This window comes from Vipera berus (assembly GCF_964194415.1).
Source record: "Vipera berus genome assembly, chromosome: Z".
NCBI classification, from domain to species: Eukaryota; Metazoa; Chordata; class Lepidosauria; order Squamata; family Viperidae; genus Vipera; species Vipera berus.
Genome location: NC_138205.1, coordinates 20835325 through 20847716, shown reverse-complemented (window position 1 = coordinate 20847716; position 12392 = coordinate 20835325). Strand labels below are relative to the sequence as shown.

General features: G+C 41.4%; 1 protein-coding gene across 2 annotated transcripts in view; it reads right to left on the bottom strand.

Annotated features, from left to right (window-relative positions):
• Window positions 1–884: 884 nt before the first annotated feature.
• Window positions 885–12392, bottom strand: part of LOC308677998 (sarcoplasmic/endoplasmic reticulum calcium ATPase 1-like) — a 44717-nt gene continuing 33209 nt past the window's right edge. The window contains exons 16-23 of one of the 2 annotated variants that reach the window (XM_081344772.1): window positions 11853–12073; window positions 11454–11656; window positions 10701–10786; window positions 10293–10426; window positions 8369–8486; window positions 7163–7280; window positions 6244–6287; window positions 885–1489 (exon numbers count right to left, since the gene is read on the bottom strand). In XM_081344772.1, the coding sequence (XP_081200898.1) occupies window positions 6283–6287; window positions 7163–7280; window positions 8369–8486; window positions 10293–10426; window positions 10701–10786; window positions 11454–11656; window positions 11853–12073 (885 nt within the window). In that variant the 3' untranslated portion in view covers window positions 885–1489; window positions 6244–6282. The remainder of the gene's footprint in view (window positions 1490–6243; window positions 6288–7162; window positions 7281–8368; window positions 8487–10292; window positions 10427–10700; window positions 10787–11453; window positions 11657–11852; window positions 12074–12392) is intronic. The other variant, XM_081344771.1, reaches the window with a different exon arrangement.

Below are 12392 nucleotides of genomic sequence, written 5' to 3'. Positions count from 1 at the left end.
CACTATGCGACCCAAAGTGCATTGTTGTTGTATGGAGGGGAAAATATACACTGCTTACTGTACTATAGTTCTGTGGGCTAATTCACCCAATATACTTTGTTATAATGTAGTCTGCTTGGGTTTTGATTATGCTTTTTGCCTTAGGATTGATATTTGGCCTGGGCACCGGCTAGTTCAAAATTTTTCAGCTGGTTCCTTATATTTGGATTTTAGTTCCAAGAATTTTCCAGCCAGTACCAAATTTCGGCAGTTAGACCATAATGTTTATGGTTAGCTGTAGAGTTTATGAAACTGAGACATTTGAAGGGTTCAGATGAATAGTTCTGTATAGAGATAGGCCTTGACTTACAACCATTCATTCAGTGACCCTTCAAGGTTACAATGGCACTGACAAAAGTGACTTATAACCATTTTTCACACTTACGACCGTTGCAGCATCCCCATAGTCACGTGGTCACAACTGTCCCGGGGTCATGTGATTCCCCTTTTGCGACCTTCTGCCAGTTTCCCTTAATGACCGTGTTACTAACTCAGCAACTGCAGTGATCCACTTAACAACTGTGCCAAGAAAGGTCGAAAAATGGGGCAAAACTCCCTTAACTTCTGTCTTGCTTACTGACAGACATTTTGGGCTCAGTTGTGGTCGTAAGCGGAGGACCACCTATATACTGTATTGGAAGAATACCAGTCTCTGGCCATACTCTAGTGCAGGGGTAGGCAACCTCGGCTCTTTTATGACTCATGGACTTCAACTCCCAGAATTCCTGAGTCAGCATGGCTGACTCAGGAATTCTGGGAGTTGAAGTCCATGAGTCATAAAAGAGCCGAGGTTGCCTACCCCTGCTCTAGTGAGTCACACAACAATAAGAGAAAAGCCGGAAATCTTTAATACAGTTAAGAGTTTATTCTTTAATATCAATAAATAAGCAGCTAGAAGAATCTCTTCATTTCCTCCAAGTTGAGGAGTTTCATTTGTTTGTTTTTCCTAACAAAATGTTTCCTTCTGTTTATGTGTGCATTAAAAAATCCAGCCCTTGGCTTGAGGTGGGTTCTAGTCATGAGACGGGGGAGGACGGGGAAACGAACGTAGTGTGGTCACTAAGGCGGAAAGCACTCGGGACGGTATGTGTCCAAGTGTGTGCGCGCGTGAGCTTGCGTGTGCAAAGGCAAGGACAGGCAGGTGGCTCAAAATGTACAGAAGCCGAGTTGCTGGTGATGTTTGTGGGTTGGGTAGAGAAGCAGCTGGCAGAGAACATGGCGTGGCAAATGCCAGCATTGTGGCCCACACTAGCAATCCCACTAGCAGAGCGGTTAAGGCGGGGGGGGGGGGAGAAAGACAATATTAAATAACAGAGGGGCACAGAAGCAGAGATGGGGCAGAAGACAAGACAGTGGGGGTTTGGGGAATGGGCAGATCTTGACGGTTGGGGGGGACGACGTGGTTATTTCCATGATGACTCAAATGTTCACTTCTTTCCTTCTAAATTGTCTGTAAAAAGGGAGGAAGAGAATAAAGAATAAAGGACAGAGAATGAAGAAATCAAGACCCCCCACACAGACACACACTGCAAGCAAGATGAATAACCTAGAACTAATTCCTGCAAAAAATTGGTCTGCGATTGGGCTGGGAATGCAAGAGGCCTAATGCGGTTCTCCCTCTTTCTCCAATAGCAAATGGTACTCTAGCAAGTAGCTATTATTGTTCCCCTTTTCTACCTCTATAAGCATTTGTCCCTTCAGCTGATTATATGAGACGTATAATCTCATAATCTAGTAGCCATGTTTGTTTTCTACATCCTATTGGGGAAACCTGCCCTTCTCTTTGGAGAAGGCATGCCAAATTCCATGGGCGCATACTCCATTACTTTGAGCTTGCTTTCTCTTCTAATTATTACAATAAACCCTAGCAAGATTGTGTACTCCTTGGTATTTGTTGAGGGTAGTATTTAACGTGCAGTCTCTCACTTTATGAACTCCTTCCTTAGAGACACGTACCTGGCAATTATATCCAGAGTACTTTCTTTCCCTCCCAATCTGAGTTTATGCCTTCTGTATATTTTTCAATTCTCTTTTTTTACAATTTTTAAATGGTCCAAGGTATACTTAATACCTTCTATTTCTGATTATTGCTTTTCATGGAATCTAGTGAATGGTTTAAATAAATAGGTTGAAATTTAACAGACATCTCACTAGGTTGGAGAAAACAGGCCTGCATGTTATCTTAATACTGGAGAGAACTAAGAAAAACCATAATGCTGTGCCCAGTTTATGCTTAGAAAATGAGACAAACCATTAAATAGCTTTCCTCTAGAGTTGAGACTTCTCCTGACATGAATTACCTTCCAGATGTTAATAAAAAAAATTGAAGCTTTCCTGGAGATTTTTCATAGTTTAACTGGGCTTCTATTTTCATGTGGATCAATATTTTTGTATGTTGTTCCAGCAGTGATGTTCATTTAAACTTTGCTAACTATTTATATGGTATTGTGGTATTTTATTGTGGACTGTACTGGATATTGCTGAAATCTTCTGATTGTGGAGGTATGGGATGGATGGATGGATGGATGGATGGAGATAGATAGAGAGACAGAGATAGAAAGATGGATAAGAGAGAGAGAGAGAGAGAGAGAGAGAGAGAGAGAGAGAGAGATATGGAGATAGATAGAGGTAGATAGAGGTAGATGATAGATAGATAGATAGATAGATAGATAGATAGATAGATAGATAGATAGATAGATAGATAGATAGATATAGATATAGATATAGATATAGATATAGATATAGATATAGATATAGATATAGATATAGATATAGATATAGATATAGATATAGATATAGATATAGATAGATATAGGTAGGTAGGTAGGTAGGTAGGTAGATAGATAGACAGATAGACAGACAGACAGACAGACAGATGTAGATGTAGATGTAGATATAGATATAGATAGGTAGATAGATAGATAGATAGATAGATAGATAGATAGATAGATAGATAGATAGATAGACAGACAGACAGACATAGATATAGATATAGATTATAGATAATAGATATAGATATAGATATATAGATATAGATATAGATATAGATATAGATATAGATAATAGATATAGATATAGATATAGAGATATAGATATAGATATAGATATAGATATAGATATAGATATAGATATAGATATAGATGAGATAGAGATAGAGATAGAGATAGAGATAGAGATAGAGATAGAGATAGAGATAGAGATAGAGATAGAGATAGAGATAGAGATAGATATTGATAGGTAGGTAGGTAGACAGGTAGGCAGACAGACAGACAGATAGATAGATAGATAACTATATTACAATCAAATAATTCTACTGCTTAAGAACTAATTTTACAAACTGAGTGGAAATTGCTTCCTGTGAACTCTATGTGGCATTGGAGCCTTAGGGGGAAATCAAAGAGACCTGGGGATGTTCACTGCCCTGGATTCATGCTAACCCCAGTGCAGAAAAGCTCACCCAACCCAGAACATCATTTTCTCCACAGCTTTGCCCAAGTATCCTCGCCCACCTCTTAAGAAGAAACTGACAACACCAAAAGCAGCCGGCCCACAGAAGGAGCATTCCCCTTATGCTGTCCAGCAAATGTGTGGCCAAGCAATGACTTAAATCAGACGTTTGCCTAAGCATGACACGAAGGCAACAATGGCACAGCTAGCCACAGTCGGGAAGGCTGTGGAAAGCAGAAAAGACTTCTGTGCAAACAAAGGTCAGGACAGGACTATCCTCTCATTGAGCCAAACACAGTGAAGTCAGAAGCACCTCAGAAAGGGCACCAAGGCCAAAAATGGCCAGGAAAAGCACAACGTAAGAAAAGGTCTGGCTAACAGAAGTACAATTTGGAATGTAACATTTAGGGTTTCTAGAATCCAACAGATAAAATTGTAAAATGGTTTGCGCTGAAAGTTACCCCTGTCTTTTTTTGTTAAAGGACCCTATGAAGAATTATTATTATTATTATTATTATTATTATTATTATTATTATTATTATTATTATTATTATTATTATTAATAATAATAATAATAATAATAATAATAATAATAATAATAATAATAATAATAATAATAATAATAATAATAATAATAATAATAATAATAATAATAATAAGTCTAACCCCCTGCTCAGGCAGGAAATCCTACCATTTCAGACAAATGGCTGTCCACTGTCTTCTTAAAAACCTCCAGTGTTGGAGCAGTTCAGCGGTTTCAAAACTGAACTCTAAACTAAACCACTCTAGGATTCTTTAGAAATGTCTGAGATGTTCCTCAAAGGAAGGATCAGTAAACTCAGGCAGCAAACTTTCCCTAAGAAGTAATTTGCCTACCCTGCTGAGCTTCCTCGGCAACACAGGAACTGCAGAAGTCGTAAGAGGTGGTGATGGCCATTCATACAGGGGTCAGTTTTAATGTCAAAAAATGCTCCTTTTTTCCTCAATTATCTGTCTTTCATATAACAACTGCTGAGAGGATGGGAGATGACTTTGACAGAAATACACAAGATCTGTCTCCAACGTGATTGAGATATGTGTGAAAGACGTTTTAAGTCCACAACAGACAAATACTGGAAGCAGTTCAGATACATTCCTAAATTACTGAAGTGTAAAAAAGAGAAGGCATAGCACAATCAAACCTGCAAGAGTCTGTTATTATAACCAAACTCAATAAAGCTATATATATATTTTCCTTTCTCTGAAGTTGACTTCTTTCTTGGATGGAGTCCCCTTAGTGGTGCTGACGTCAATCTTGCAAATCTGATTATGTTGTAGTACCTCCTTTTCTTAATAGTTCAGTGAAGGAAAGAGGGGGTCTGTCTAAACGGCTTCTGAATATTATGTCTCTTGTGAACATAAAATACAGTATGTTCTTTTTTTGCCCTAGTAATAAATCTCACATGTCTCTGTCAAGGTTATTTTCCCTACTTTTTATAGCAATATTACAGATACACTGGTTCAGCAGTCTTCTAAGAAATGCTTAGAATTGTAATTTTGCTTATTTGTATATCTTGACACATGAGCAAAACTACCGTTTCCAGAGTTTCAGTGGACTGAGATAGGAAGCAATCAATAAAACAGATTATTACTGGACCTTTCCTCCTCCTTCTCTCTTCATCACTAATTCATTTACATTCAATATTATGCATAAAGGCTTCATTGGGGATGAAGCAGAAGGTGGAGGAAGAGAAGAATGAGGGTACACTTCCTGATTATTCCTATATTCACATTACCTACGTCTACTATATAGGTAGAGTCACCAAGACTGGTTAGATCAGACTCCAACCTATTCTGGGAAGATCAGTGGATTAGGCCTGGTTCTATATTCTCTAAAATATTTGAAGTTCTCTAAGCAGATACATGTAGGGACGCGGTGGCTCAGTGGGTTAGGACGCTGAGCTTGTCGATCAGAAGGTCGGCAGTTTGGCAGGTCGAATCCCAAGTGCCGCGTAACAGAGTGAGCGCCTGTTACTCGTCCCAGCTTCTGCCAACCTAGCAGTTTGAAAGCACGTAAAAATGCAAGTAGAAAAATAGGGACCACTCCGGTGGGAAGGTAACAGCGCTCTGTGCGCCTTTGACGTCTAGTCATGCCGGCCACATGACCACAGAGACGTCCTCGGACAAGCGCTGGCTCTTCAGCTTTGAAATGGAGATGAGCACCAGCCCCTAGAGTCGGAAACGACTAGCACGCATGTGCGGGGGAACCTTTACCTTTACCTTTAAGCAGATACACAAAGATTCTTTGGCAGACATGTTAGTCCCACCATCTTAAAAATGCTAAATTTGAAACCCCTTGGAAATTCAGCCTGCTCTGCGGGCATTCAAAACATAACGTTTATAGTGGATGTTTATTGAAATGGCCACGACCATTCATTCCAGCAGGAGGTTGAATTTGTGGAACTTGGAGCCTTGCACTGATCAGATTACCATCAACCAAACATTTCCTGAAGGAATGGTACTCTTGGAATAATTCTCTTTCAGGGAAGGATTTTCTGTCTCTTGCCCTATGAAGCAAGCCCTCTCCCCCGATGTGGATGGACTCTAGTTTCCTGGACAATGTCAGCTGCAGCAAACAGACTGTCCAAGCAAAAAAGAAACATTTTCCCCAGCTCCCCACAGATATTGCCTATTTTTCTGCATAGATCAACAGACAGATATGAAGGAATTGCCAGAGAACAAACAAGGCATGCAATTGAGGGTTGTACAGTAAGATACCTGGGAGGCAGGATACAGGAGAATAGAGGGGGAAGGAGTTTATGCTACAGGATGGAAAGGATAAAAGAAGCCAGAGTTAATGGAGATTAGGAAGGAAATTCACAAGAAGAGGAGAATATTATTAGTCTGGATGGAATGAGTAAGTAAAATAAATGACTGAAGGAATGATTAGCAACCCATAAAGGAGGGAGAACTCTTTAAAATAAGAGATACACAAACAACTGTTCCTTTTCTCTTTGGCTATATCTTATTACCCAGAACTCCCAGACGGTTTACCAAAGATGCTTTTTCAAAAGGTAACTCTTTGTTTTTCCTTGAAGAACTGAAGAAGCTTCTGGGATGAGAAGCGAAGCTTCTTCAAAGAAAAACAAAGGAAATCCAGTTGTCTTTTGAAAAAAAAAACACCTTTGGGACAACCGTGATCTGGATGACTGAGAATCTCCGCAGACACCCAGATAATTCCCATCTGCCTCTGTGCTTCCTCTGGTCTAACAGGACCTACTTTAGCTTCAGATTTAAAAAGTGAAACCAAGGATCCAGGGGCAACTCCACAGTTGGACAAAAGGACTCTTTATCAGAATTGTACGTTCCTTGGGACTGAGATCAGATGCATCTGGATGTGCTCCATGGAGTTCATCAGGAAGGAACCCAAGTGACTAAGGACCAAATCCTATATTTAAAGATGTGTTACACTGAATGAGTGCAGATGCGAATTCTAGCCTAATAGAGGAAATACCAGAGGAAGGCAGGAAATAATTACAGAGAGAAAGATCAGAACGGGGGACGGAGGGGGACATTCCATTTCTTATTTTCTCCAACTTGATGATTTTGTTTTCATGGATTCCATCTGGGAAATCCACTTCCAGTATGAAAGAAAAGGCAAAGGGCTGGGAAGATAAAGTAGGTTAGGGAGGCTTACGCTCCAGATAGTTCCGGGCAACGAATTTGAGACATTCATCTAGAAAGATGACAGGCAAGGATATTTTCAACACCACGAGCCAGTGGTGCAAATCCAAGTGTGTCAGTTTGAAGATCATCTGGAAAGCACAAGAACAACAATGGAGACATCAATAGAGAAATATGTATTTTCTTCTACCTTTCCGCTCCTAGTCAGAATATGTACTAAACTGACTTAAATGATAGGCTAAATTAGATATAATCAGCTGAATCCTGATTAAAGATTAGATTTAATAAATGGGACTTGTAACTCCAAGCACGTAGGAGTGTATAAATCCTTTGATGGAGGAATTCTGGAATAAATGGGAGAACACTTGAAGCATCTCTTTTGGAGCTATTTATAGAAGCTGTTTCTTCTAGACTAACTCTTTTGCTTTCAGAAGCTACTCTTAGATGTTACCTTGTGAGCATGTGTGCATGCATAGCTGCTTCACTTGTTATTTTCCCCAGTAAGCAGAGTTGGCTGTGCATATGCACACATGAAGAAGCAGCCAGAAATGGTTTCTGAAACAGCGGTAGAAGCCTGGAGCAGACTTCTCCAGCTAGAAGAACAACTAACAACACTAGCCTTGGTGGAACAGTGGGCTAATGCCTCCTTAAGTAACACCAGCTGCCTGCAATTAGTGCAGGTTCGCATCCCACCAGGCTCAAGGTTGACTCAGCCTTCCATCCTTCCAAGGTAGGTAAAATGAGGACCCAGATTGTTGGGGGCAATTAAGCTGACTTTGTAATAATGCCGCTTGGGGGGTGTATGAAAGCCCTAATAAGCAGGCATATACATAGAATGAAGGCTACTGCTAAGCTTGTAAGCCGCCCTGAGTCTTCAGAGAAGGGCGGGATATAAATGGAATTAAAAAATAAAATAAAATAAAATAAAATATTTGAATGATTGGGCTTTGCCATCTGAAGGCAAAATGGTTCATAGAGAAGCATGAATCTAGCACCCATCTGCTACTCCCTAAAACTTCTGGGTGTGATTGTCATGTAGCTGTCCTCTTTAGGTGCCACAGGATCCTGGAAATGACAACGGTTGCTTTGAAGAGCTGAAGAAAAGTAATGCTTTAGTTGCACCCCTGCAGACTCCATGGTCCCTTTTTATTTTTAAATCCAAAAGTAAAATCCCCCAGCCCTCACTGATCAAAAATACGATGTGGTCACTATTACTTACAGGCAGGGGATCAACATAAAGGATGACAAAATGCAGAGACATGGAGAGGCAGATAGATCCCAGAAGCCAGAAGTTCACCCAGGGAGGCATCCGTACCAAGGACTGGTTCTCTGAAAGGCTATTGTGAAGAGAGAAATGGGAAATTAAATCAAGTTATAATCTCCACTGTGCTTTTGAAATGAGAGCCCCCAGTCTTAAATAATCAATCTGTGCGAATACATAGCAACTAGTTCTCAAAAAATAAATAAATAAATTGAGATACATGAGAAGTGAGTAGCTTTTCTTTGAGTAAAAGGTTAATTTGATAGATTTCAGCTCTGCAATGAAGGTTCCAGCCCTGGGAGTTAGTAAATGGGTGTATTTGAAGATTGTATTTATTTATTTATTTATTTAATTCGATTTGTATACCGCCCTTTCCCGAAGGACTCAGGGCGGTTTACAGGGTAATTAAAACAAGAAATACAAAAGTTAAAAAAGATTTAAAAAATTACAACAGTCCCTGAAAAGGTAAACGCCCCCAATTAAAATTAAAATTAAAATTCTCAGCCTGGGCCAGAGAGCTCGAAGAGCCAGGTCTTCAGGTCCTGGCGGAATGAACGGAGGTCGGGGGCAGTCCTCAGCTCCATGGGCAGCTGGTTCCAGAGGGCAGGCGCACCCACTGAGAAGGCCCTCCCCCTGGGTGTTACTCGCCGGCAATCTTTTACCGGCGGCACCCTGAGAAGACCCTCCCTGTGGGAGCGCACTGGACGAAGGGAGCTTGATGCTGGCAGCAGGTGTTCCCTCAGATATCCCGGACCCAAGCCATTTAGGGCTTTATAGGTCATTACCAGCACCTTGAATCTCACCCGGAGAGCAACCGGAAGTGGAAGAACACATTTCAGGTAGTCTTCGATTGACAACCATAACTGAGCCCAAAATTTATGTTTCTAAGTGAGACATTTGTTAAATGAATATTGACCTATTTTACAACCTTTCTTGCCAGAGTTGTTAAGTGAATCATTGCAGTTGTTAAGTTAGTAACGCAATTGTTAAGTGAATGTGGCTTCCCCATTGAGTTTGATTGTCAAAAGGGGAATCACACATGACCCTGGGACATTACAACCGTCATAAATATGAGTCAGTTGCCAAGCATCTGCATTTTGATCACATGACCATGGGGACGCTGCAATGGATGTAAGTGTGAAAAAAAACGTTCATAAGTCGCTTTTCCCAGTGCCGCTGTAACTTTGAATGGTCACTAAATGAGCTGTTTTAAGTTCAGGACTATCTGTATTAAAATTTGGGTGCAGGATTCAATTAATCTCCGACTTCGTTTTAAATCAACATCTTTATGACTTTGAAATGTGATCAGAATGTTCTTTGCCCTCCCTTCTGAACAGTAAAACATGAAGTGATTATGCAAACAAGTAGATGTTTTAAATTAAGGGTACTTGTCCTTGGGGCATGGCAATAATTCTGCTGCAATAGCTGGGAAAGCACTGCTATGGTGCTAATGAACCTTGGCACATTTCAGCAGGCTGCCCTTCTGTTGTGAAGAAACATCCATGGTAGATAAGATGTAAGTGACTTACATTGCTATTTTTTGGATATTCACTGGTTCCTTATATTGCTGCAAAAATTATTCTGCCTTACATATTTGCAGCGGCTGGCGTCTTGCATGAAATGTAAGTTTACTCAAAATAGAGCTTTTTGCACATTGCTAAAAAGCTGAATCAAAGCTGAATCTCTAATATTCATTTTTTACTGGCATGGACTTTGAGTTATCTTTACAGAGAACATTCATTTCTCCTTCCCCATCATCCTGCACAATTTGGAAAGCTGAAGAAAGCATAAGATTTGTCTGAGATGGGAACAAAGCATGGAGAAATGCTAGTGAAAAACGTGGCAGGCAGTATCATGTGCCTAAAGCCATCCTCCATTTTACCTGTTGAGCGCATTGCACATCTCAATGGTGACCAAGACGGACAAAGCCATAGTCATGGGGACAGAGGACTCAAAGATTTCACAGTCCAAGCCGTCAAAGGAAGGGTGGTCATCTGTACATTGCATGAAATGGGACTAGGAGAAGAAAAGAAGAATGAGGAAAAGCGAGATTAAGATGGAACGGGGTTTTTCCGAATTACGAAATCCTTCATTCCTCATATGATACTTCTGTTCTTGTCTCCCACAACTTAGAGCAGGGGTGTCAAACTGCCGGCCCGCGGGCCAGATCCATCATACTGAAACTGTGCCCACTCCACCTCCGGCAATGGGGAAAAAGCCGCGATACGTCACAACACATCACAAGACATGGCGAGTTTGACACCCCAGACTTAGAGCAATCAAAACTCACCAACTGATGGTAAGTCACTCCAGGTCCATCCTCAGCATATATGAACCACCAGGCAGCAGCCCCAACAGTGGCCGCTCCGACGTACACTGTAGGTAAAACAAAAATGGAAAGATTATTGTGAGCAGAGAAAAAGCCAGTGACAGCAGAATGTGGTATTTCCTCAAGGATGACCACTGAGAAACTGGAACGAAAGGGCTACATTGTTTTTTTTTCCCTTGCACTTTGGTGGCACAGTGGTTAGACTGCAGTATTGCGGGTTAATTCGGCTCATTGCCAGGCGTTCGTCTACTCCTGGCCTAGGCCTAGGCCGCTTTATGACTTGTGGACTTCAACTCCCAGAATTCCTGAGCCAGCATGGCTCAGCTTGGAAACCTCTCCCTTTTCCCTCAGCATGGCTGGCTCAGGAATTCTGGGAGTTGAAGTCCACGAGTCATAAAAGAGCCAAAGTTGCTTACCCCTGCCCTAGCCTAATGGCTCTGTTTGCAAACATATAATAATAAATATGAACAAAATGCAACTGACTGAAGAATAAGCCAAAGATAGCCTAATTGTACCAGGCTAGGTCGTGCCGAAGATTTGTGCTTGCCTGGGATTTTGGAGATGATACAGATTGCTGAGCTGAGATTACTGTTAGGTCACATAAGACAAGGATGAGGGCACAGACTTGAATTCACAGTTAGAATATAGGGTCAAAATGTATGATATAGGTCCAGAGCTAGACCTAGGCAACAGCTATGGGAGGAAAGTACTTACTTCCAATGGCCATGTAGCGGAAGAAGAGCCAACCGCTAATCAGGGACTCCTTGGGGCTGCGAGGGGGCTTGTCCATGATGTCCAAATCAGGGGGGTTAAAACCCAAGGCAGTGGCTGGAAGCCCATCAGTCACCAAGTTCACCCACAGCAGCTGTACAGGGATCAAGGCTTCAGGGAGACCGAGGGCGGCTGTGAGGAAGATACTGGCATGGGGAGACAAGCATGAGATCAGAGAAGTCTCTGGAAGTCAGGCGCATGTGACATCACCATCAACACTTGGGGGGACAGATCTCCCCACCTTAGTTACTCAGTATTTATTTGGCCCTCTGCAAAACCGTTTTCCAGACAACCTAGTTCAGCTTTGAAGCTGACCAGATGACAATGGGCGAAGCCCCTTACCAGACAACCTCACCCACGTTAGAGGAGATGAGGTAGCGAATGAATTGTTTCATGTTGTTGTAGATGGCCCGGCCTTCCTCCACCGCAGCCACAATAGTGGAGAAGTTATCATCTGCCAACACCATTTCAGAGGCACTCTTGGCCACGGCAGTGCCAGAGCCCATGGCAATTCCAATTTCGGCTTTCTTCAGAGCTGGGGCATCATTTACACCATCACCGGTCTATCAGGAGACAGAAAGGGAGGAAGGGAGGAAAGAAATAAGAGAGTTAACTGAGATACGGAGAATTAAATATTGGGAAAACTTCATGTTCTAAGAACAATCCTCCTGAAATGAAAAGAGACACTGATTTGTTTACACAACAGTCAGTTGGGGAAATGGTCAATTATTTCATCTAGTAAATTTCATTCAGGATTTCATTCTTTTTAATGAACATCAGGCTACAAAAATTTAAACAGTCATACGTCTCTTACAGGCAGTCCTCGACTTTTCAACCATTCTTTTAGCGACCATTTGAAGATACGACAGCACTGGAAACAGT